Consider the following 24,647-nt stretch of genomic DNA (forward strand, 5'->3'; position numbering starts at 1 on the left):
TGAGAGAGAAGCCCTGACCGTGTTTACCATGTGCCTTTCCAGATGACAGAGAAACTCTGTGTTCGCCATGTGACCTTCCACTTGAGAGAGAAAAACCCTGAACTTCATTGGCCTTCTTGAACCAAGGTATTTTTCCTTGGATGCCTTTGATTGGACATTTCTATGTACTTGTTTTAATTGGGACATTTTCTTGGCCTTAGAACTATAAACTAACAACTTATTAAATTCCCCTTTTAAAAAGCCATTCCATTTCTGGTATATTGCATTCTAGCAGCTAGCAAACTAGACCAATCAGTATCAAAAATATGAAATTTTGGGGCGGTGAAGGAAATATTCTATATCATGAATGTGACGGTGTTTCATCGCAATATACATTTGTTAAAACTCAGCTTGTACATGTAAAAATAGTGAATTTTATTGTATGTGAATTCTACTTTAGTAAGGAGAGAGAAAGGAGGGGGGAGGGCACACTTATGTGCCAGATTCTAGGTGCTGAGGGTACGTTAGGGAACAAAACAAAACTTTTCTGCTGGAGCTTACTTTCTAGTTGCCCTGAGGCAGGTGCCATTGACTGAATGAATATGTCTGGTAGTGAAAAGTGCTAAGAAGAAAAATAAAGGAGGGTCAGGGAATTGAGGGTAAGGGGAGAGAAGGGGTATGAATTATTTTATATAGAATGGTTAGGGATGCCTTGTTACTGATAATATGATAATTTTCCACATTCATTAGTGGTTTTATTTAAACAAACAAACAAACAAAAATTGAGCAGATACCAAATGAATAATTGAGCAGACACCAAAATGAAATCAGTGCATGAGCAATATTGATATCTGGAGAAAGAACAGTAGGAATATGCTTGGTAAGTTAGATTTATGCAAAGAGTTTGGTATGACTGGGAAAGGGGGAGCCGGGTGGACAGTGGTAGGACATTGAGGGGGTTGGGATGACAGGTCATGTAAGGGCTCTAAGACCACTGAAGGTACTTTGGAATTTATTCTGAGTGACATGGGAAATCACTAGAGGAGTTACATAATTTAACTTTCATTTAAGAAAGATGTTTTTGCTGTTGTAGAGAAGTAGGGAGGTGAATTTAGACAGCTCTTGCAATCATCTAGGTGGCTTCAAATATGTTGGCAGTGGAGGTGAGGACCATCTATTTCTAGGTGTGCTGGTTTGAAACTGCTGGTTTGAAACTGCTGTGTATCCCAGAAAAGCCACGTTCTTTAATCCTGATTCAGTATGGCTGGGTGGAATCTTTTGACTAAGTTGTTTCCATGGAGCTATGACTCAGCCAATTGTGGGTAGGACCTTTTGATTAGGTGGTTTCTATGGAGATGTGTTTCCATCCATTCAAGGTGGGTCACCTACTGGAGTCCTTTAAGAGGGTAGCATTTTGGAAAAGGCTTCAGAGCCCACACAGCCAGAGACCTTTGGTGGTGCAGAAAGAAAACGCCCCTGGGGAAGTTGTTTGAAACCAAACACTTCAGCAGATGCCAGGCACTGTTGCCTTCTCAGATGACAGAGGTGTTCTGGACCGATTGTCTTTTCTTGAGCCAAGGTAACTTTCTCTGGATGCCTTTGTTTGGACATTTTGTTTGTTTGTTTTTGTTTGGACATTTTTATAGCCTTAAAACTGTAAACTTGCAACTTAATAAATTCTCTTTTAAAAGCTATTACATTTCTGATATACTGCATTCCAACAGCTTTAACAAACTAATAATGTGTTTCTGGTTGTACGCAGGGCAGTTGAGTATTGTTAGGCAAAAGAAAATGTGTCTATTACCGTTTTCTATTTAGAGATTAAGCATGGTTTAAGGTGATGCGTATAGCTGCCAAGTTGACAAGGCGTGGACTGTGACAGGTTCATGTGTCAAGTTGGCCAGGTGATGGTGCCCTGTTGTCTGGTCAAGTTAGCACTGGTTTATCTGCTGCTATGAGGACATTTCATGGACTTAAATCATGATACATCTGCCTTTGGCTAAGGGAAGTGTTTCCTGCAATGAGTGACATTTAATCTAATCACCCAAAGGCTTTTAAGGAGAATTCAGAAGAGAGAATCTCTCTGCTTTAGCCAGCCATTTTTTCCTGGGGAGGGACGAAAGGAGGTGCTGATGGACATGGATGACAGTGAGAAGTCAGGATGCCTTCAAGGTTTTTGTCCAGAGCAGCAGGAATGATAGAACTGCCATGTACTGTGAGGGGAGAAGATGGTGGGGAGTTGGGCTCAGATTGTAATGAAGATGTTGGGAATTGACAAATTGTTATGATTATTTAATTATTATATAGGTATTTCCTTTTACTTTGCACATGTATTAAAATAGATAAAAGGAAGTACCTGAAATCTCTTAACTGTAACCCATCTGCCTTTATCTCTGATGATTGTATTGCCTTTATTTGGCCCTTATGATTGTAAAAACCTTGTGACTAACCTGCACTTATAACCATTTATCCAGTTTTTGGACTTTACAGGCTTGTGATCACTAAAGACAGCCCTTAATGTATATTAATGAACTGCCCTGGATTAATCCAGAACTAACCCACCCCAAGTCCAAAGCTATCTTTATAACTGAGACTGGTTCTAATCAAATGGGTCTATGTTATATGTGCAGTAGCTTAGACTTTAACCTATGTCATCTGTACTTCATTATAATACTAAAATTCACACCCATCATCATATTAAGTCCCCCATTTTCTTACATAAATTCTGCAACTAGGCATGTAATCCACATGTGCACGCTCAAAAATTAAATCACCTATAATTACATCATCTGAGACCACTGTACTCATTATCCTAAAATTATCAAAATTACTGCAGGTCAGGGAGACAGATATTTGTCTGATAGGCCATCTGATCTCTTGCTAGGTGCCTAGTAATAAACTTTTTCTCTCTTTGAAACCCCAGTGTCTCAGGAATTGGTCTTTTCAGCACATGAGGCAAAATAATCCACTGCCTTTGTCCGGCTACAAGAAGTCGGTGTTAGGTATGTACAATTTGAGATTCAAGGGCAGGTGGATAGGTAGTTGGATATAGCAATCTGGAGTTCAGGCGAGCGGTGGTGCTTGGTGACCTAAATCTCAGACCCAACAGAGAAAACGCTGTAGTGTATCTGGCTACACAGAGTCCTCCTCTAAGCAGGCACTTGTTTTCTGATGTCTGCCAACTCTGACAGCTGTTCTTACGGAAACCTTTGCAAATTGGTCAGCATTTTTACCTCGTTCATCCGTTACGCCCCACGACCAAACGAGAAACCAGAAAAACAAACCAGGCCTCAATTTAATAATCTCGCTTCTCCGCGATCTGCTTCACAGCGAAACCCTAGCACTTGCCCCTTCGCCCCCTGCGGGGTTTGTCGTCGCGCTTGTCAATCATCTGGGATTCGGTGGTGATTGGTGGAGGGCTGGCACGAGGGTGGGGCGAGCCCCGGACTCCCGGAGCCGCAGAGCCTCGACCCTGTGCTACGGCGAGCCGGCTTCCTGCGGCGGGGCGACGTGGGGGCGGCCGCGAACCCGGAAGGAGCACCCAATGGTTGCGGTTCACCGCTTGGGTGGTGTAGCAACCCGCGTTAGCTTCGGGTTCCCGACCTGCAGGCTAGGTAAGATCGATTTAGGCGTGAGCTGGGCGAGGGCGCCGGATCCCGACCGAAGAGAGACGCCGCTCTCATGCCGGGGACAGTCACTGGGGCTCGAGTGGTCACGTGCGGGGCCATTGCGGCGCTTCTGGCGGCCGCGCTCGCGCTCTACTGGCCGCCCCTGAACGCAGGTATAGTCGGCCGCCGAGCCGTTTCTCCCGGGTGGGAGGGAGGTGAAAGGCCTGCACCCTCTTGACGTGCTGGAGGCGCTCGCCATGGAGCTGCCTGCGTGCGAGGGTGGGGGCTTCTCCGGGAGACGCGCCGCCGAGGTCCCCAGAGCCAGTCCTGAGGGCGGGCGGGCGAGCTGGCGGCGCAGGTCCAGGAGAGCCGCGAGCCCTCCGAGGAGCGCACCCCCTTGTCGGTGCGCCGTCGTGCCCAGGGCAGAGTGGGTGGCCGCCGGAGCCTGCCGTGGGCATTCTTGGAGCGCGGTCGCCCGAGCGAGGCCCGGGGAGGCGGTGCCTCAGCCTGTCACCGGAGGAGAGGCGGGGACGTTGTGTGTGAGTGGCACCCGAAGGGAGGAGGAAGGCTCCGGGAAGGGAGCGGGCGCGTGGGGAAGGGTCGCGGTGCAGAGCCCGGCAGGTGCGGGGAGGCGTATCTGCGGGGCGCGGGGCTCCGGGCGGGGGTGCGGGTGTTGGTGAGAGGGAACGTGGGCGCGCTCGGGGGAGGGGAGGCTTCAGTTGCCGCCGCGGGCGCGGAGAGCGGGCCCCGGGCGGGCGCTGGGCGGGCTTCCGGAGCCTGGTCGTCCGAGCGGCAGGCAGAGCCCGCTCACTGGGCCGAGCCGGTGGCAGGCGCCGGGATTCCACGCTTCACGGGGCGGTCTCACCACAGTCTCCCGGCCGGGCGGCGACGTTTGCGCGGGACTGTCTCCTCGGTGTGGATTTGCATGTGAATGGCGGCGCAGAGCGCGGCTCGACACCCCCTTTTAAACTTTGTTTCGGCGGCGGGCGGAGCGGAGTGAGGGGCAGCTGCTTCCCGGCCCGCGTTCCCCGGGCGTGGCTGGAGAAATGTGAGGCGCCGCGGGGAGCTGCCCTCTCTCTCCCCGGCTTCCCGGCGAAGGGTCGGTGTTTTCTTTGGACTTTTCCTTCCCCTCGTCGTCGTCCGGTTGCGGTCCCTTTCCTCGCGCCTACCTGGGCCGGGTATGATGATCACCCACACCCGGGGCTTCCTGTGGTCCGACCTGGAGACGCGAGCCTTGCTGGGCATCTGGGGCGAGGCGGACGTGCAGTCGGCGTTGGACGGGAACTTTCGGAACAGCCATGTGTACCGGGACGTGGCGTGCAGGCTGGCCGAGGTGGGCTTCGACCGGACCCCGGAGCAGTGCCGGATCCGTATCAAGGGCTTGAAGCGCCAGTACTACCAGGCGAGGAACGGGCTCCCTAAGGGCGGGCCTGTGCGCAAGACCTGCAAGTTCTTCGACGAGATGGACCGGATTCTGGGCGCTCGGGTCCCTTCGGGCAGCCTAGCGCTCCTCCGTGGAACCCCAGCTTCCCGGTACGCAGCCGATGGGGACCCGACGGCCGAGAAGGACTTGACCGGGGAGGGCTCCTCCTTCGCGGAGCATCGCGTCAAGGTGGAGTGTCCCCCTCTCGCCATCCCCGTGCCGTCGGACGACGGTGAGTGCAGTGTGTGTGTCTGTGTCTCCTCCGGGAGGGTTAACCCACGTGAACCCCATGACTTGGAGGGTTGACCTGGCGCCCCTGAGGACCCGCATCCCTGGCTTTGACTAATGGATCCTAGAGGACTCTGAGATGCATTATTAAATAGGACAACATACGGAGAAAGAATTTAGGCATAAAACGAACAAGTGGATTTTAATTATTTGAAGCCCTAAACCTCCTCATGTGTTTTTTTCTCTTTCTCTTTAAGCTTTGAGTATCAGTATTCTAATATCTTTTGTTCAGCTAAGTAGCATGTGTATTGTATTATCCCATTTATCGCAAGGTGGGAAGGCTGCTATTATTCTCCTATGAGAAGGTAGAGGCTCTGAGAAAATAAGAGACTTATCCAGAATTCTACAGCCAGTGAGTGGCTGAAATGGTAAAGTGCTGTGTGTTGTGACTGTAAAGGAGAATAGTTTTAGGAGCTTTAGTAGTTATTAGAAAGATTTTACCATATGTATACATATATATGTATGTTGGGAATGGTCAGAGAGCAGTCAGCTTTAGGGAGTTTTGGCCTTTTGTTTTCTGGCACACTTATTCCACTTGAATTGAAGGGCTTGCTACAAGCTGCTTGGGTGGAGCTTCTCTGCTGGTTTCTACACCTGACAGTAATCAACTATCTGCAGAGGGACTTCTAAGCACCACTTCATTTTAGAGATTTTGGGGTAGCTCCTTGTCTTAAATTCACACACTTATGGTTGGTTAGCAAGAATTTTCGTTGGGTTTGTTTGACGCTTCATTATAAAACTGATTTGCTGAACTTTTGCCAAAAAATAGGCAGCATCAACCTAGATCACTGACTTCCCATCTCAGATTTTAGGGGATACATGCTCTAAATTAGTTATAAACTCACATAAAAGCACTTTTGGCATGGAGAAATAATGGTGAGCTCAGAAAGCTGCAGTTCATAAGTAATTCTAGAAAACAGCCCTGACTAAGAAATCCATTTCATTCTCCAGTCTTTCTCAGCCAGACTTCTTTAAACAAAAAACCAGACAAACTTGACCTGTTCTTCTAGACTCAGAATTGTCATTAAGACCAAGTTACAGAATAGGATAAATTACAAGTTGCCTCTTGTCAAGGCCTTTTTATCCTTCAGAACTTTGATGTTTATATTTAAATACCTTTGTTGATAGGTCTAAATAGTGTATGTCAGAAAGTCAGCTGAAACTTTTGGTGTAAAGGAATTTAACTGACCTTCCTTTGAACTTTTGACTAACAAAGTATTTGTCTCAGGTGAACAGGACAAAAAGTTGATGGGCAGTACAGATTTTACTTTGCATTCATACAATTCCTGTTAAAAAAAGTGAAAGTGCTTTATTTCTTGACAATGATTTTTTTCCCTCCCAAATAGTTTCGGAGGGCATTTGTAAAGAATTTGACTTTTCCTCTGGTTGGAGAGGTGAATATTTGATTAAAAAGAAATTGTTTCTTTTGCCTTAAAATGTCAGTCTTCTTGCTAAAACACTATCTACTGGCTTGTCCATTACTAACTTGGCATCTTCACAGGTATGTCTCTCTGAGCTTCAGTTTCTTTATCTGTAAAAGAAGGATAAACTGATTTTTATTAATGAGAATACCTTTGATTCACCACACATTTATTGTCTTATTTTGTGTAAGGCACTGTTAGAGGTGATTGAGAATGGGGTGTCCAAACTTGGAAAACACATAGCCCCTGCCCTTAAGCTACAGTATGGGAGAGACACCACACTCCGTGTAGGCAAAGCTTAGTAGCTTAGTGATTATCGACCAATTCAGATATGAAACTCCATTTTTATGTCCATTTCAATCCCTACTACATGTATTTTCTGTGGGTTTTTGAAAGGTTTCAGAACCCCACTGGTAATAATAGTTGCTTTACCGTTAGTATCTGTTAATGTTTAAGAACATAACAAAAAGCGTCAATCAATTTAGTTATGCTTTTAAAACAATCTAAAAATCGACCTACATTTGAAAGATAATTTCTCATACTCAAATCTTCAAATATTTTACAGAGGTTTCCTGTTGTCTTCAATGATTCCTAGACTCATTCCTTGTAGTAACGTCACAGCTCATAAACTGGGAATACTGATAAAGTCTAAATAAAACGTTAAGGCATAATAGAGGAGAAAGATGAATTTTATATTGGTGATCTGGTCAAGTTGCTATGGAAGGTGACAGCATTTATGTGCCTTTGGCTCAACTACCGCAGTTCTATTTGAGATGAAGTAAAAGCTCAAAACAGAATTTCTTTTTCTGTGTTTTCTTTGTGGAAACCATAAAAATTGCAATGTTAATATAATATATTTTCATTCAATCACAGCATATATTTTTGGGTTATGGACTTTAATTTTTTTTAAAAAGCTTAACTACTATCAAGATCTGTCTGTCATAGAGAATAGTTTAAATGCATGGTATATTTGTTAAGTCCTCTGTTATCTTACCCTTCTAATAAAGTTTATCTTGAAGTGGAGGAAAAATGACAATATGTGTACTAGTCATAATTGGAGTAACAACAAAAATCATTATTTGCTTTAAAAATTGTAGGCTTTAAGCATTTCGGTGCTCAGGCCAGCACACCTCCTCTTTCTCCACCAAAAAGATCAAAAAAACACCATACCAGTAGACCTCTGGACAAGATGATGGGAAAACTTTTACAGCAGAGTGTGGATGCAAAACAGAACTTTTTCAGATATGAAGAACAGAAGCTTAAAATGGAGAACAAGCACCGGGAAGGGGAGCGCACCAGAGAGTTCCAGATGTTGGGACAGGTGTTAGCTGGAATTTCCTCGGCCGTCTCGCACAGGGCACAGTCCAGACCGCCAAGCCCACCACAGCGAACACACCACCAGGAGTATGGAGATGACATTAGTTATAATGCTATGGCAGCAGCTCTTTCTCCTCCCCTAGGTATTGCATTTTAGCATGTGAATATAGCTTAGTTCTGTGCCAAGTCTCTTGATAATATGTGGGCTTTTTCTGCTATGATCTAAAGTACAAAGCGCAAGTTAAGTATTGATTTATGATATTTGCCGTTTTTGATATCAAAAGTAAATATTTCATGTGCTGTCTACAGTGCTGTGTTGGTTTTTTTTAGGCTAAAAATCTGAAATTTAAAGTATAAATGAGGTGTTTTTAAGATATAATCTCAGGTAATTGGGGAAAGAAATCTTCTAAAAAGTGAATTATCTGCTGGACTGATTTAATTCCTTTTCTTAATGTAGGAAATAAGAGTTTTCCAAGCATTGCTATTTAAGAGTAGTTTTCATCAGGTGTATTAGATTGATATAAAATGTTAATTTTTAATAGCCATAAATTGAGATACTTAAGTCATTTTTCTCTGAATTGATTTCATAAGTTAAATTTATGTTTTATATGACCTTAAATATCACTTAATTTGAAACACTGATATATTTAAAGTTTCATGTTTAACAGCATCTCTGGCCTTCTGTAGAAATTCAGCAGGGAAAATGTTAGGGTTAATTTTTATTGTGAACTTTGCAAACATTGTTGTGCCTTAAAGAAAGAGAGAAGTGTTTGAAAACTCGGGAACAAAGATTTTTACAAATCTTGTATGCTTTGTCTAAGAAAGTTTTATTTGGCAGAGTTTTTGCTAATAACATGATTCATTTTTTGATTATAGAAACTCTAATAAAGTGGCTGCTTCTGTCACTAATGCAAGGTCCACAATTCCATCTTGATTTTTATTTTAAGACCAAAAGCCTAAATTACTGCATACTGGGAAAGAAATGGTAATTTGATATATTTATTCTATCTTTTTAAATGCCTATTTTTAGACATAAAGGTTGGGGAAAAATGGGTGTACACATTTCAAAGTATTTTATATATGTTTTTATTTAGTGACAAATAATAAAAGTAATTTAAATTTCCCCCAGACTGTCTTTCCTTGCTAAATGTTTAAGCTCTTAAATATTTTGAAAAACCGACTTGACATCCATTTACTTTTTAGTAATGATTATAATGAATTCTTAAGTAATATGACATAATCATCTCAATAACTACTTCCTGGAAGACTTATTGAAATGCTGGTTTGGAAACAGCAGAACTCCAAACCCAGGCATCTTTAGTATCAGTATCTATAGCACAAAGAAATCAATATGGTTAGGGATATTTTTATATGTGGCTAAGTACTTAGTATTAAGTGATGATTTATAATAAACCCAGAACACACAATGCCCCTTGAGGGACTGGTGATTCGATATGTCAATTCCTAGCCTTTAAAAAGCAACTGTATTGCATGTTCTGGAGAATTTGAATGAGTGAATATTCATTCTCTGATATTCTTGTTTTTTCCTTTTGATTGGTCATATTGTTATTATACCAAATATATTAAGACTTGGAGCAAACTCATGTTAGCATTTTCATAGCTGCATAGATTCTTCATCAGCATTCAGTTATATGGTAGTTAAATCTAATTATAGCAACTCTAATTTCTTTCATGTAGCTTATTGCAAGGGAAAAAGGAGTTTACAATTATGCTGTTCAAAACTGGTGATGTCTAGTGCTTTTAAATATGCACAGTGAAAAGACAAGGCATAATCTTGGAATTTGGGGTATAGGATGAGAATTTTAGAAGTTGAATAAATTGAGGAGGGAAAGAAAGATTTAGAGCAGGGTTGCTTTGTTAACTCAGTGTTACACTGCCCTGCCTCTGTGGCCTACCTCCAAATTAAAGGGTGGGAGGTAGTACTGCAGGCAAAAGCGGTTCCTTGTTTCATTGGGAGCGGAATGTCAGTTATAATGAAAGACTTCTAGAGTAGAGGGATTAGCCAGCTCTATTTATTGTTGAGCAAGCCTAGTCGTGCTTTTTCCTGGCCAAAGATTTACACAGTGATATTGTTTTGAGTTTTAATCCCGTGTTGGCTTGGGGGTGAAAAGTGTTTGGTTTGATAGTGAATAATATTATATTTTCATCTTGGGTGTAAGCATGTATATATCAGTTAAGACATTTACTTCAACTCATTAAAGAAAATTACTTGAATAATATTATTGAATTAAAAAGTAAATTTTGAAGTTTTACCAGATAGAACTGTCAGCTCTTGAACTTTTAGTTGAACTCTTGATTTTCTGATTTTCTTAGCTGCTGAGATAATTACAAAGATAAAAATATTTGTTGCCTTGTTAGAGAAAAAATGGTTTATATTTACAGAATCATTTTAGGGAGAATGTGTATTTTGTATGTTCATATATTGGTCTGAATAGAACATAGTATCTCTCACAGCTGAGCTGTTTTAAATGTTAAGGCAAAATACAGCAATGCAAAAAGTTTTAAAGATAAATAAAATGTAGCTACTTAGAGATAATTTTAAACTGATCAAATTATTTTAAAATGCCACTTTGAACCCAATTTAAATTATTTTATGTTCTGTATTTAGAATGGTGTTTCTAGGTTGTCTAATATCCACATGAATTTTGGAAATAACAGCTGGAAAAATTGGGAATAATATGATGAATCTGTCAAACGTTTGAAGATGACAGTGGAAGGTTACAAATGGGAATTTACTTCTCCAAATTGAGCACATAGAAGAGACCTAATAAATGTAAAAGAAGATTGAAATATGAATATGTATAGTTTATCAAAGAACATTGCTTTTTTTGTTGATACAACTTTCTAGAAGATTAAGTTGTCTTTCAAAGTGTCTGATGCATTCAAATTGCCTAATGCATTTAAAAAGTAAACAATATACATAGCATGTATTAGTGTTATGTTGTAACTTCTGAATATCATTTGCTTACGGAAATAAAATAGTGAAACAACTGGATAAAAAATTGTAGTATAGATAAGTCACCTTTGGAAAGTATTTTGGTTAATGGAATATTTAGTTTCTGTTCTTTATATTAGTAGATATTTACCTTTCTGAATGAATTTCATTTTCCTGTTTTTCAGTTTTAGAAAGAGCATTTTCACTACATAAGGCACATTCTATAAAGGATATGGAAAATACTTTTCAGTTGGTGAGAAATATTATACCTCCTCTAACTACCAAAAAACACAAAGGACAAGATGGAAGAATAGGCATAGTTGGAGGCTGTCAAGAGTAAGTTACAAATGTAAAATGTTTGTTAGTTTTAAAAGAAATCTGTTTTTTAATCAAAACAATTGATGTTTTGATTAAATTGTTCATGAGTGTGTGTCAGTGTTAAGGTTTTGCCTTTGGTGAGGTGAGACATAGTTTTTTCTAGTTTATACTTTCTGTATGTATCAGACTTCATATTATAAGCATGTATTACTTTTTTTTTTTTTAGTATGGTGGGGGTCACATTTCATTCTTTCCATTTGGCTTTTCTGTTCCTGCAGCACCATTTGTTGAATTTTTAAATTTTCATTTATCTTTTTCGGTGGGTGGAGTACATAGGCAGGAAATCAAACCTGGGTCTCCCACATGGCAGGCAAGAATTCTACCATTGAACTACCATTGCACCCCCCTTAAGCATATAATCCTTTTTTTTTTTTTACTCTAGATTGAGGATGTTTTTTTCCTCATGCAAAAATGTTTTTTGATTTTTATATATTTAGTCACTATCATTGTACACTCTAGGCATTCCTACATTATACCATCTCAGTCTTTATCGTCTATCTTTCCTTCTGGTTTCACATGTGCCCCCAGCCCTCCTCCCTCTATCATTCTCACATTATGCTTCATTCAGCATACTTGCATTATTGTGCTACAATCAGGTAGTATTGTGCTATCCATTTCTGAACTTTTACAGTCGGTTCTGTTGCACAATCTGTATCCCTTCAGCTCTAGTTAACCATTCTCTACCCTATTTCTATCTCCTGATGACCTCTGTTCTTAACTGAAATTCTCCAAGTTCATTCATTAATGTTAGTTTGTATCAGTGAGACCATATAGTATTTGTCCTTTTGTTTCTGGCCAGTGTCACTTAGCTTAACGTCCTCAAGGTCCATCCGCCTTGTTACATGCTTCATGACTTTATTCTGTTTTACAGCTGCGTAATATTCCATCATAAGTATATATACCACAGCTTGTTTAGCCGCTCATCTGTTGATGGACATGTGTATTACTTTTAAAATCAGGATAACAAACATTTTGTATCTGCTTGGTCTGCTAAATCAATTTAAAGCTATTCTTGGAAGCCATTGATGAAATTTAACAGATCTTAGATTTCTTCCGAGTCTGCTTTATCTTATGGTTCTATTATTTTGCTGCCATGCTATTTGGCAAAAAAGATTTGTAATTTGTTCTTCTTTGTGAATGATACCTATTGCCTTTGACTTAAATTATTTGATTACTGCTTTTGTTTCTGTTTGCATTTATGTGATTTATTTTTGCTTATCCCTTTATTTTCGACTGTTTATCACGTAGTCAAGTATTTGTCTTGGTTTGCCAGGCTGCTATGACAAGTACCACACCCTGATTGGCTTAACAACAGGAAATTATTGTCTCATGGTTTTGGAGACTAGAAGTCCCAGGATCAAGGGATCAGCAAGGCCATCCTTTCTCCCCCAGATCACTAGTGATCTGGTGATGGGAGCCCTCCATCACATGGCCATCTGCTTCTCTCCTATCTGCTCTTCTAGTTTCTGCGACTTCTGGCCTCTGGCTCCCTCTGAGTCAGAATTTTCTCTCTTAATAAGCCTCTAGTCATACGCATTAAGACCCACCCTGATTCAGTTTGGCCACACCTTAGCTAATAGTAATATCTTCAAAGGGTCCTATTTCCAAATGGATTCACACCCACAGGAACCTGGATTAAGGTAAAGATCATGTCTTTCCTTGGGGTACACGATTCAATCTACTACAGTATATTTATTATAAGTAATGTATAGCTGGATTTTGTTTCTTGACCCAGTCTGACAGCATCTCCTTTTTTTACTAGGGAAAAACAAAAATATTTGCATTTAGAATCCACTTGCCTTTATTCTTCCTAAGATGTATTTGCCTGTATTCATCCTAAAATTTTTAAAGTTTGCTCTCTATTTTATGTTGTGTTTCCATTTTTCCTTCCTTTATTTTTGCTAGAATTTTCCTTTTATTAAATTAGAAATCAAAATTATCCTTTCAAATTTTACTTTTTATTAAATTTTTATTAAATTAAATAAAATAAGTTTTATTAAATTATCCTTTCAAATTCAGCTAGTGGTTGCCCTTTCTCCTGTCATTGGGAAGAGAGTATACTTCACTTTGTATACTTCACTCCATAAAGGTGAAATTTTTAGATAACTTTTAGTCCCACCTTGCCTGATTTTTGGTTTCAACCTTCCTTAGTTAATAAGTTAGACTAAGAATTCCTAGCCCAACTCTTAGCTATTGAATTTAACTTTGACTATTGCAAAATATATTTGTTTATTTTCCCATCTTCCCTTATGGTTTGTAGCTTGGGTAGGAATACTTGGCGTTCTTTGGGATTATTTTCTTTGAGCAGAGGATGTGAGTGATTTTTTTCTCTGAGTCACTGCTCACTGCAGACCTCACTGATTATCTTTGCTGAGACAGGTGAACTGAATTATATTTTAGTTGAGTATTTCGAGCTCTTTTTTTTCTAGAGGTCCTGGACTATGCTCAGGTGTGCCCTTTGGGGAGATTTGAAAGGAAATTAAGGATTGATTCCTCAAATATCCTCCTTGTCTTGCCTTTTATTTTGGGAAGACTACATTGGAAGAGTTGCCTATCAGCTTTGCTTTTGAGATAAGTTTAGTAAGGTATTATTCGGGGGTATAATTTTCAACTTAAGATATGTTAATTAATTTTAGTGACTAAACTTTAAATATGGAAGTATTTTTATTCTGATTATACAATTATTATCTGTTTATTGTAAAGAAAGTTCAAATACTGAAATGTGTAAAATGAAAGTTTCACAGTAGCCCACATCATAATAAATACTGATGTTGTTAACTTTCTAGGCCTTTCTATGCATATAACTATTTTTTACAAAAATGGGGCCATGTTTTACATACCATTTGGTGATCTGACAGCTTTTATTTAACTCTGTGTCATGAATATCTTTCCATGTTGGTTCATAAACATTCTTTTTGAATGATCTATTCTTTTTAAGTGATGTATGATATTCATTGTAAGAGTAAGCCATAATTTATTTAATTCCCTGTTGAAAGACAACAGGTTATTTCAATTATATTGTTTTTTTCTATTAATAATACAGTTGCGAATATCCCTGTAAATATATATTCTTACCCATGCCAAACTCTGAAATATGTTCTACGACTAATTGTGGTGCTGTGCTTTGAAGTTTATTGCTTTATTGTATATATGTTATTTTTCCCTAAAAAGAAGAAAAAGTTGATTATGATGATAAAATATTTATGCCTTCTAGCCTCCTATATTCTGGAGCAGCTAGAAGGAAAAATCTGAGAGGATGGTATGGTACCCATGACAAACTCTGGAATCTGTCCTGTAGCTACTTGTTGAAGAGTGTGTTGAAAAATATTACTTTTTTCTTTCTTTGCTTTGAATATATGCTGTATTATACAATAAAAAAGTTAAATATCTAAGGTAAAGAAGAGAAAATTAAGTGTTTGATTTAAAATGAAAAACATTACTGGGATTTATAAACAATTAAAATATATATGTGTGTGTGTGTGTGTGTATATATATATATATATATATATATTCTTGTGCTGCTATTTAGTTATTTTCAAGGAACCAGTTCCTAGAAGAATTTTTACTAGTTCACAGTACATACACATTTTAAATTACACATACATTATGTATATGAATATATTATATATTAATATGTATATAATTAAAGTGCATATACGTTTTAAACATTGCCAAGTTACCCTCTTCCCCAAATTGTTGTGGTGTATACTGCTACCAGTGATGTTCAAGAATGTCTATTCCCCTTATACCCTGTAGGTATCATCAACCTTTGCTAGTCTAGAAAGCAAACTGCTTTTCATTGTTTTAATGCATTTCCTTTATTAGTGAGGTTTATCTTCATCCTGTGGGCTGTATATATGCAAATTGTATGTTATATCCTTTATTTGGCTGTTGTGACACTTCTTTGTGTGAGGGCTGCATGCAGGTAAAGTATACTATTTTTTTCTTGTCCTCAGTGTTTAACTTGGTTAGTAAACACTTTACCATTTGAAATTAATATAAAAGGAACAGTCTGATGCCAGGTCCAAAGATTTTCGTTTCTTTGCTTGAGGTGACATTAAAAATAAAGTTTCAAGAATTCTGGACCATTATGACTGAAGCAAGAGGAAGATGTATATGTAGTCTCTTGCTGTTTGTCTTAGAGGGGTTTGACTTTGGTCCCTATTACAAGATGACTGTTGCTTTTGCTCACTGCTGTGTTCTTAGAATTGGGTTCACTCTCCTCTGGGACAGTGTCTGCTCCTCTTATTTCTCTGAACACTTGGTGTCTTTCCTGGAAGAAGCCTTCAGTATATTCTTACTCTCTTCTTGACCTTTTAGTTTGAACATGCACTTTAAAGAGAGGCTGCAGTAACATGAAGCCAGAGTTTGACTCTGTTGAAATTGTACAAAAGTTTTATGTAAAAGATTTACTTAATGGTCTGATTCATGTTTATTGAACATTTATTGAGCATCTACTAGGTGTTGAGAGTGCTGTGCACGTAATACTTCATGTCTTTATTATTTATTAATAAACCTGGATTATTTGCCTTATTGTCAGAAGTTTTTCTGACTCTGAACATCTCATTTTTAGGTACACTGGAGCCCCGTATTTTGCAGCAATCTCAGCTCTCAAAGTGGTATGTTTACTTCTTTACTGGAATTTTCCTAGTAAAGGATTGGGTTATTTAAATATGATTTAAGCAAATATTTTCTTGCAGAAATATAAATAACCTCTAAGGGTAATTGTAGGTAATAGAAATACACCTTTAAATCTATCCTGGTTTTGTCCAGCAAAAAAATAGCTTGAATTTAAGCAAAATAGATTGAATTAAAAAAAAATTTTTAACTAGATTTTTATTAGTATGTATGCCACAAAAATTATCCTGGAATAAATGTTTTAATTTGCTAAAACTGTCAGAATGCAATATACCAGAAATGGAATGACTTTTAAAAAGAGAATTTATTAAGTTGCAAGTTTACAATTCTAAGACAATAGAAATGTCCAAACTAAGACATCCAGAGTAAGATACCTTAACAGCATTTCTCTTTCTGCTGGGAAGGCACATGGCTACACATGGCTACGTCTTCTAGCTTTCTCTCCTGGCTTCTCATTTTATAAGGCTTTCCTGGGGATGTTATCCTTCAGCATCTCCAAAGGTCTCTGGCTATATAGGCTCTGTTGGCTCTGAAATTTTTTCCAAAAAGGTTCCTTCTTAAAGGCCTCCAATAAGCACCCCCACCTTGAAGGGATGGAGACCCATCTCCATGGAAACAGTTGAAAAGATCCCACCCAGCAATATTAAATGAGGATTAAAGAACATGACTTTTCTGGGATACACAACAGTTTCAAACCAGCACAGTCCTAGCTTAAACAGTTGAAATCTATTAGACCAGGTAATTTCCCATGAATTTTGATCAGATCCTAATTGTTCAGTCATAACAGGTAATGTGAAGTGGGCTGAAATCCTTAGCTGTAGTTCTTCCTGTGAACCTTCGTTTCCTAGATGATTACTAGTTAGAAGGAAAAATGTAACCTTTTAAAGCTGAGCGGGTCTGAGTTGATGCTAGATGGCTTTGACCCTGCCTCTTAGGTGGCAGCAAAAGTATTTCTTTATAGGCATTACCTTTATATTACTTATGCTTTTCCTAAGCCACGTAGTTAACTACTGTAGTGTAATTTTTTTCACTTACACATGTGGCTGAGAAATTCTAATTGTTGAATGTCATATATCTTATTAGTAACTGAGTTGTACCTGAAAAACCAGTTTTGGTGTTTGTGTGAGTTCTTGTTTTAAGTCTGCCTCTTATGCCTCATTTCTCAGGGTGCAGATTTATCCCACGTGTTCTGTACCAAGGAGGCCGCACCTGTGATTAAGTCATACAGCCCGGAGCTGATTGTTCACCCAGTTCTGTGAGTACCTTCGCCTTGGGTTTTCTTTACTTGCAGCAACTTTTCTCAGTCACTTAGCATTTTTGCGCTAACAAACTAAGAAGCATTTATTAAGTACCTGCTCTAGTTCAGTTTCTTTGCTGCTAAAACAAATACCTTACAATAGGTTCATTTAACAACAGGAATTTATTGGCCTATGGTTTCAGAGGCTAGAAAGGTTGCTTCCTCCCTGGGTGAGTACCTTCTAGCTGGCAGCAGTCTTTGGGTTCCTTGGGTTTTCTGTCGTATGGCCATGCACATGGCGGCATCTATATCTTCCAGGTTCCAATGACTTCTAGCTTCTGACTGCCCCTTGTGGCTTATTTTTCTGTGTCTAATTTCCTTTGCTTATTAAGGATCCAATAATCGATTAAAGTCCAACCCGATTCTGTTGGGCCATACCTTACCTGAAGAGATCTTATTTACATGGGTCTACACCCACCAGGATATGGACCAACACCAAGAACATGCCCAAAGCGCGGTACACAATTCAGTACACCACATGCTATATACAGTGTTTTTTTTGGCTATCAGAAGAAATATAAAAACTATAGTCTTTTTTCTGTGGTAAAAATAAAACAAAAATATATGTGAGATAGGTTTGAAGCATCAAGGTGATGTACCAAGAACTGGTCCTTCATAGTTCAGGTGCTTCCAGCTCTTTCCATAGCTCTGGAGACAAACAAGAAAGATTCAGCATGTCAGATGGTGATAAGAACCGTGGAGAAGCGTTGAGTTGGGAAAGGGCCTAGGAAATGCTGGGTTTGTGTGTCTTGGAGTTTTAAATAGACTAGTCAAGTAAAGATCTGTAGAAGGTAGGGAAATGAGTCCTGCAACTCTCTGGGCAAAGGCCCAGCCATACTTAGGGAAGAGAACTCTGAGATGGGACATTGCTGGTGTGTTTGAGGAACACACCATCGTCAGGCTTTGGTAGAGGAGAGTAATCAGAGAGGGGAGAGGTTCAGGGGACCAAACCCTATTAAGCTGTGTTTAGTTTCCTGGGCTGTTCGAGCAAATAACAATGCAATAGCTTGACTTAAACAGTACAAATTCATTTGCTTATAGGTTTTGAGGTAGGGAAAAGGTCCAAATCAAGGCATCAAGACAATGCTCTCTTCCTGAAGACCATGCTGTCCTGAGACTGGCTGCCATCCTTGGTCCTTTGCTTGTTCTATGGCAAGGCGCACATGGCAGCATCTCCTGGTCTCCCTTCTCTTTGGGTTCTGTAGACGTTCAACTTCTGGCACTTTCCTCTCTGGCTTTCTCTCACTCTGCCTGAATTTCATTCTGCTTTTAAAGGACTCCAGTAATGGGATTAAGAATCATCCTTATTGAGGTGGACCACGCCTTAACTAAAATAACCTCATCAGAACATCCTCCTTACAATGGGTTCATGCTCGCAGGAATGGATTAACTTACAGAACAAGATTTTCTAGGGTACGTGCAGCTCCAAACCCACAGGCTGTGTAGTCTGTTGTAAGGGTTTTGGCTTTTTCACTGAATGAGATGGGAGGTCATTGGAGTATTTTGAGCAGGGGTATTATATCACCTGACTGATATCTTAAAAGGGTCAGTCTGTCTACCATGTTAGGAATAAGTCTATGGGGTTAAAATATGAAAGTAAGGATTCCAGTTAGGAGGCTGTGTAATAATCCTGGTAATAGACAAATGGTATAGTACAAATGGTGAGAAGTGATTTGTGGATATATTTGAAAAGTAAAGCCAGCAGGATTTGCTGAATTGGGTATAGAGCATGAGAAAAGGAAGAGTTATGGGTGGCACTAAGATTTTTGGTCAGAAATTTGTCCTTTAATGAGATGGAGAAAGTTATGGGGGAGAGGTTTTGAGTGGATATAAAGATCAGGAGTTTGGTTTTTGATGTGTTGAGTTTGGTTGTCTATTAGATACCCAAATGGAGATGGCTAGTAGGCAGTGCATAAGAGTGTGGGGGTCAGGAAAGGCTTGTATTTGGGAGTCGTTAATGTGTAGATGGTATCTAAAGCCATGAGAGTGGATGGGATAATCAAGGAATGGGGGTATGTAGAGAAGAGGTCCAGTATTCAGATCACTGGCAGAAGAGGTATACTATATCAGACAAAAGGTGGTGGGTGGAGTGTAAGAAACCAGGGGATGTGTCCCAGAGGACAAGTGAAGAAATTGTTTTTGGATGATTCAAGAAGAGGGTTGTGATCAGCTGTAACATAGGTCAGTTGAGAGATGAGAACTAAGGATGGGTAATTCAACTTAATGTGGAAGTCCTTGGTCTTGATAAGGGCCACTTGGGGGAAGCTAGAGGAGATAAAAGCTTTATTGAATGGATTTAAAAGCAAATAGGAGGCAGAGTTTGAAGACATTGAATAAAGACAACTCTTTGTGTCCCTGACTAACATAAGGGTATCTGTGTACTCCCTCCTCATATGGTGTGTTGTGTGTGTGTGTACGTGCGTGCGTGCGTGCATGCATGCATACATGCATGGACACTTGCTTGCACTCTGAGAGCAGAGTCCATGGCTTTCATAAAGTTTTCAAGGGGTTCTTTGGCTTACAGAGTGTAAGGGATGGAATTGAGGGAGAAATAGAGGAGATGAGATGGCAACTTCTGCACTTCATTTTTTAGTTGATAATTAGTCATACTCTATTTAACTATTCCTAGGAAGAGATATAGGAATACGGCAGCCCTGCCCCTAGGGAGCTACTAGTAAACACTCGTAATTCTCTGTGATAAGAGTTGTAAACCATGTATATACAGGTGACTGTTACGGCATACTGTGTGTTGAATGATGTGTAAGTATAGTCAGCAGTGGGTTAAGCACAGAAGATGCAATGCATAGGAGGGTGAGCACGCTAAGGATTCTTTTTTTTTTTTTGGCATGGGCAGGCTCTGGGAAACGAACCCGGGCCTCCGGCATGGCAGGTGAGAACTCTGCCTGCTGAGCCACTGTGACCCACCCTGAGGATTCATCTTAACCAGGGCTTAGAACTTCTTTTAAGGAAAGATAACTGCCAAGAATAATTGGGGCTAAACTTGTGCTTCTTAAAATGTGAACCCTAATAAGCCTCAGAAAACTAGATCCAGTATTAATTTAGGTCAGCTAATGTCAGGACAGTATAAAATGATGCCAGTTATAGATTGTCACTATCGTGATAGATGAAATGAACTGTCCTCAACTGAAACCTAAATCTTAAAATTAGAGATGATAGTCCTGTTCTAGTTTGCTAGCTGCCGAAATGCAATATACCAGAAACAGAATGGCTTTTAAAAAGGGGACTTTAATCAGTTGCTAGTTTACAATTCGAAGGCTGAGAAAATGTCCCAGTTAAAACAAGTCTATAGAAATGTCCAATCTAAGGCATCCAGGGAAAGATACCTTGGTTCAAGAAGACCAATGAAGTTCAGAGTTTCTCTCTCAAGTGAGAAGGCACATGGTGAACACAGCATCATCTGCTAGCTTCTTCTGGCTTCCTGTTTCATGAAGCTCCCCAGGAGACATTTTCCTTCTTCATCTCCAAAGGTTGCTGGCTGGTGGACTCTGCTTCTCATAGCTATGTTGTTCTGCCCTGCTCTCTCTGAATCTCTCATTCTCCAAAATGTTTCCTCTTTTATAGGACTTCAGAAACTAATCAAGACCCACCCACATGGGTGGAGACACACCTCTACCTAATACAGTTTAACAACCACTCTTGATTAAATTACGTCTCCAGAGAGATGCTCTAATTACAGTTTCAAACATACAGTACTGAGTAGGAATTAGAAGAAACAGCTGCCTTTACAAAACAGGATTAGAATTAAAACATGGCTTTTCTAGGGTACATACATCATTTCAAACCAGCACAAATCCCAAGATTTTTTTTCTAATTTACATTCCTTTCTATTGGGGCCTTTTAAAAACACATAATTTGTACAGGTTAGGAACTACTTGTAATCTTTAAAACTGGATATCTTAGTTTGCTATTCAGCTATGTTAAATACCACATGATGAATTCACTTAAACAGCAAGAATTTATTTGCTCATGGTTTCAGAAGCTAGAAATCCAAAATCAAGGTGTTGGCAAGGTAGTGCCTCCTCCCTGGAGTCTCTTTTCTGCTGGGACGGGCTTGCTGTAATCCTTGGGGCTCTTGGCGTTCGTCTTCGCCTGACCTCACAGGGCGACGTCCTTTCCTTTCTCCCTTCTGTGACTCCTGGGTCCTCTGTATTTGCCCTTTGGTAATCTGGGTGAGGGCCACCCTCATTACACCTTAACTAAAAACAGCATCTTCAAGTGGTCCTATTTACAGTGGGTTCATACCTACAGGAATGTGGATTATAATTCAGAACATGTCTGTGTTGGGGTGCATAATTCAACCTATCACACTGGATAAGTATTAACTCTTATTATTAACTGTATTTTAATATAATTTTCTTTCTTCATATAATTTTTTAGCTGAGATTTCTAAGGTGAGCCAGAACTTTCTCGGGGTATAAAAGGTGAATAAGAGGAAGCTTTCTGCTTTCTAGGAGCAGATAATCTCAGGGGACAGACAGACATGCTGAATTAGAGACATAAGAAAAATGAGGCAGGAACAGAAAAAGGAATGGTTCCTATTGATTGAGCCATCAGGGAGGGCTTCACAGAGGAGATGGTATTTGAGCAGGTGTTCCTGCCCTGTTCCTTTTTTCTCTCATCTCATTCTTAAGTATCCTCTCCACTTTCCTCTTGCCCACCTCACCTCACTGTTCTCTGTGTTTAGGGAGGACCTCTTTTACAAGTAAACTATGAACTTGTGATTGTAACTGCCCTTTTGTTATTCTCCCTCTTCACTTCTGCTGTTTACTCTCAGATGAGGAAATATCTTTCCTTTCCACTGCTGACCATCTTTTATGTCGTGACTGCATTCCCTTCATCTTTTTCTCACATTATCAAATCAATATGCCTTCCCTGTAGACTACAGATATCTTCAATGTTTCTCTACCTTAAAAGCAAAAAGACAAAACTAAACAAAAAACCATATCCTGATTCTTTGTCATGTTGTTATGTCTTTAGTTCTTTACTGAAATTCACAATAGTCTGTTCTGCAGTATGTGGAGGTGAAGTTGTATCCAGGGCTCTTGATCTTCACATAGCTCTTGAATGTTCAAGTGAGTGTTCAAGACTGTAATCTGCATTAGGATATTATATGTTCCTAGATTCCATGGCACCGAAGCATTCACAGGTTTAATGATTGCAAATGAGATTGTAGGCAGGTTTAAAACTGAAGCCTACAGGTCCCATCCAGCCAGCTGTCCTGAATGCTGAGAATAGTTTTTACATTTTTAAAAGTTGTAAAAAGAAGCAAAGAAGAATATGAGATGAAGATCTGATGTGGCTTCCCCAGTGCTTAAAATATTTACTCTCTTGGCCCTTTACAGAAATCCTTTGCCTCCCTGTTGTAGAGCTGTGTAACGTGTATTATTTTGAATACGGACTACTGCATTGTCATTTTGAATGAGTAATTGTAAGGACAATGATTTCATTCTACTTCTGTGGCTGACTGGCTTGGACCTTGAGCTACTCATTTAACTTCTGCAAAGTAAAGATATCTTAGTGATTCCGAATATTAAGGATTTGTTTTAAGTTTTAGATTGTCACTCTCTGCCCATATCCTTTTAGATTTCTCCTAAGATTTTTGTGCCCCATTTTAACTGGCTTGGTCTGTTTTAACAGGCTGATGGCTCTGTGAATCTCTGAAGGTCAGCAAGTGAGTTAAAGAGATGTCATTACAGGCAAAAGCCTTTTCTTTAAAGATCATAGAGTACCATTTGTTCCTCTACTAATACATTTTTTTTTTTTGCTACATCTTCTACTGGATTTCACCATTGCCTCCGCTGTTGAAAAGATAGACCTCTCTGAACTTACCTGAGAGCATTTCATTTTTATATTTTGTACCGACTTACATAAATTTAGGCCACCTACAGTGTAATTGAGAGCAGGGAACATGGTCAGTAAACTCCATAAAAATTTTTACCATGATCCAAACAAAAGGCAGAGATTGTCAGACTATATAAAGCATCTAACTGTATGCTGTCTACAGGAAACAATTTAGATTAAAAAACATAAATAGTTTGAAAGTATAAGGATGTAGAAAGATATACCATGCAAACAGTAACTATAAGAGAGCAGGAGTGACTATACAATTGTAGAAAGATATACCATGCAAACAGTAACTATAAGAGAGCAGGAGTGACTATACAATTGTAGAAAGATATACCATGCAAACAGTAACTATAAGAGAGCAGGAGTGACTATACAATTGTCAAGCAAATAGACTTTAAAACAAAAAAATGTTACCAGAGATAAAGAGGGGCATTTATGTACCGGGCAATAGAGTCCCAAAATACTTGAAACAAACACTGATGGAATTGAAGGGTGAAATAGGTATCAACAATAATAATTGGTAACTTCAATGGCTAGTGATTGCCAGTGGTATGGGGTTTCTTTTGGCATAATAAAAATGTTCTAAATTTAAATTGTGATGATGTTTGCACAAATCTGTGAATATCCTAAAAACCATTGGAAAAAAATTTTTACCATGAGAGTGATGCAAATGTTCTAAAATGATTGTGGTGAAGAATCGTACTATATGATGATCATTGTTTGTATACTATGGTTGGATTGTACATAATGTGGATATTTCTCAATAAAAATAAATAAAAAACAAGGATAAAAATAAGTAATAGGGGAAGATAAAAGGTAAAGATTGTAATACTGTGGGTCAGTGAGAGGTTAAGGGGTACGGAATGTGTGAATTCTTTTTTTTTCTTTTTATTTCTTTTTCTGAGTGATGCAGATGTTCTAAAATTGACCATGGTGAAGAATACACAACTATGTGATGATATTGTGAGCCACTGATTGTATAATATGATTAGACTGTATATGCGTGGATATTTCTTAATAAAAATATTTTAAAAAGAAATTTCTATGAGATAGGAAGAAAGGCATGATGCAAAAATGTGGAAGAGTCACATTAAATCAAAAAGTAATTTAATCTTTGTTAGGAATTATATTGGTTGTTCCAAGTTCCAAGAACTTTAAATGTTCTTAGTCTTTGGGCTAAAACTGGTGAAAAGTTTCTCATTATATTCCTGGATCCAGAGCAAGTTTGTGTTGGTCAGTTCCACTCAAGATCTGCCTCTGGCTGGAGCAGGGATAAATGGGAAAAATTAATAGCTGCAGAGTAGAGTTGGTTCATTAAATTTCATGAATGAATTCAGAGTTTTTTAAGGTGGTATCTTAGTCTGCCAGAGCTGTTACGACAAACACACAGTGGGTTGGCTTAAGCATTTGTTGTCTCATAGTTTTAAAGGCTAGATGTCCAAAATCACGGTGCTGCCAAGGTCATGCTTTTTCC

At 39.3% G+C, this 24,647-nt stretch overlaps 1 protein-coding gene across 11 annotated transcripts in view; it reads left to right on the top strand.

Annotated features, from left to right (window-relative positions):
• The first annotated feature begins 3,424 nt into the window (after positions 1–3,424).
• The window catches only part of NAXD (NAD(P)HX dehydratase), a 57,072-nt gene continuing 35,849 nt past the window's right edge, over positions 3,425–24,647 (top strand). For 2 of the 11 annotated variants that reach the window (XM_077158669.1, XM_077158670.1), the window contains exons 1-5: positions 4,347–5,242; positions 7,817–8,179; positions 11,178–11,328; positions 15,944–15,989; positions 17,175–17,263. In XM_077158669.1, coding sequence (XP_077014784.1) covers positions 4,768–5,242; positions 7,817–8,179; positions 11,178–11,328; positions 15,944–15,989; positions 17,175–17,263 — 1,124 coding nt within the window. In that variant the 5' untranslated portion in view covers positions 4,347–4,767. Of the gene's footprint in view, positions 3,761–4,346; positions 5,243–7,816; positions 8,180–8,912; positions 9,022–9,085; positions 10,831–11,177; positions 11,329–15,943; positions 15,990–17,174; positions 17,264–24,647 lie in introns of those variants that run through there. The other 9 variants (XM_077158678.1, XM_077158673.1, XM_077158672.1 and 6 more) reach the window with 9 other exon arrangements.

The sequence above is a fragment of the Tamandua tetradactyla genome, chromosome 4 (assembly GCF_023851605.1).
Source record: "Tamandua tetradactyla isolate mTamTet1 chromosome 4, mTamTet1.pri, whole genome shotgun sequence".
Classification (NCBI taxonomy): Eukaryota; Metazoa; Chordata; class Mammalia; order Pilosa; family Myrmecophagidae; genus Tamandua; species Tamandua tetradactyla.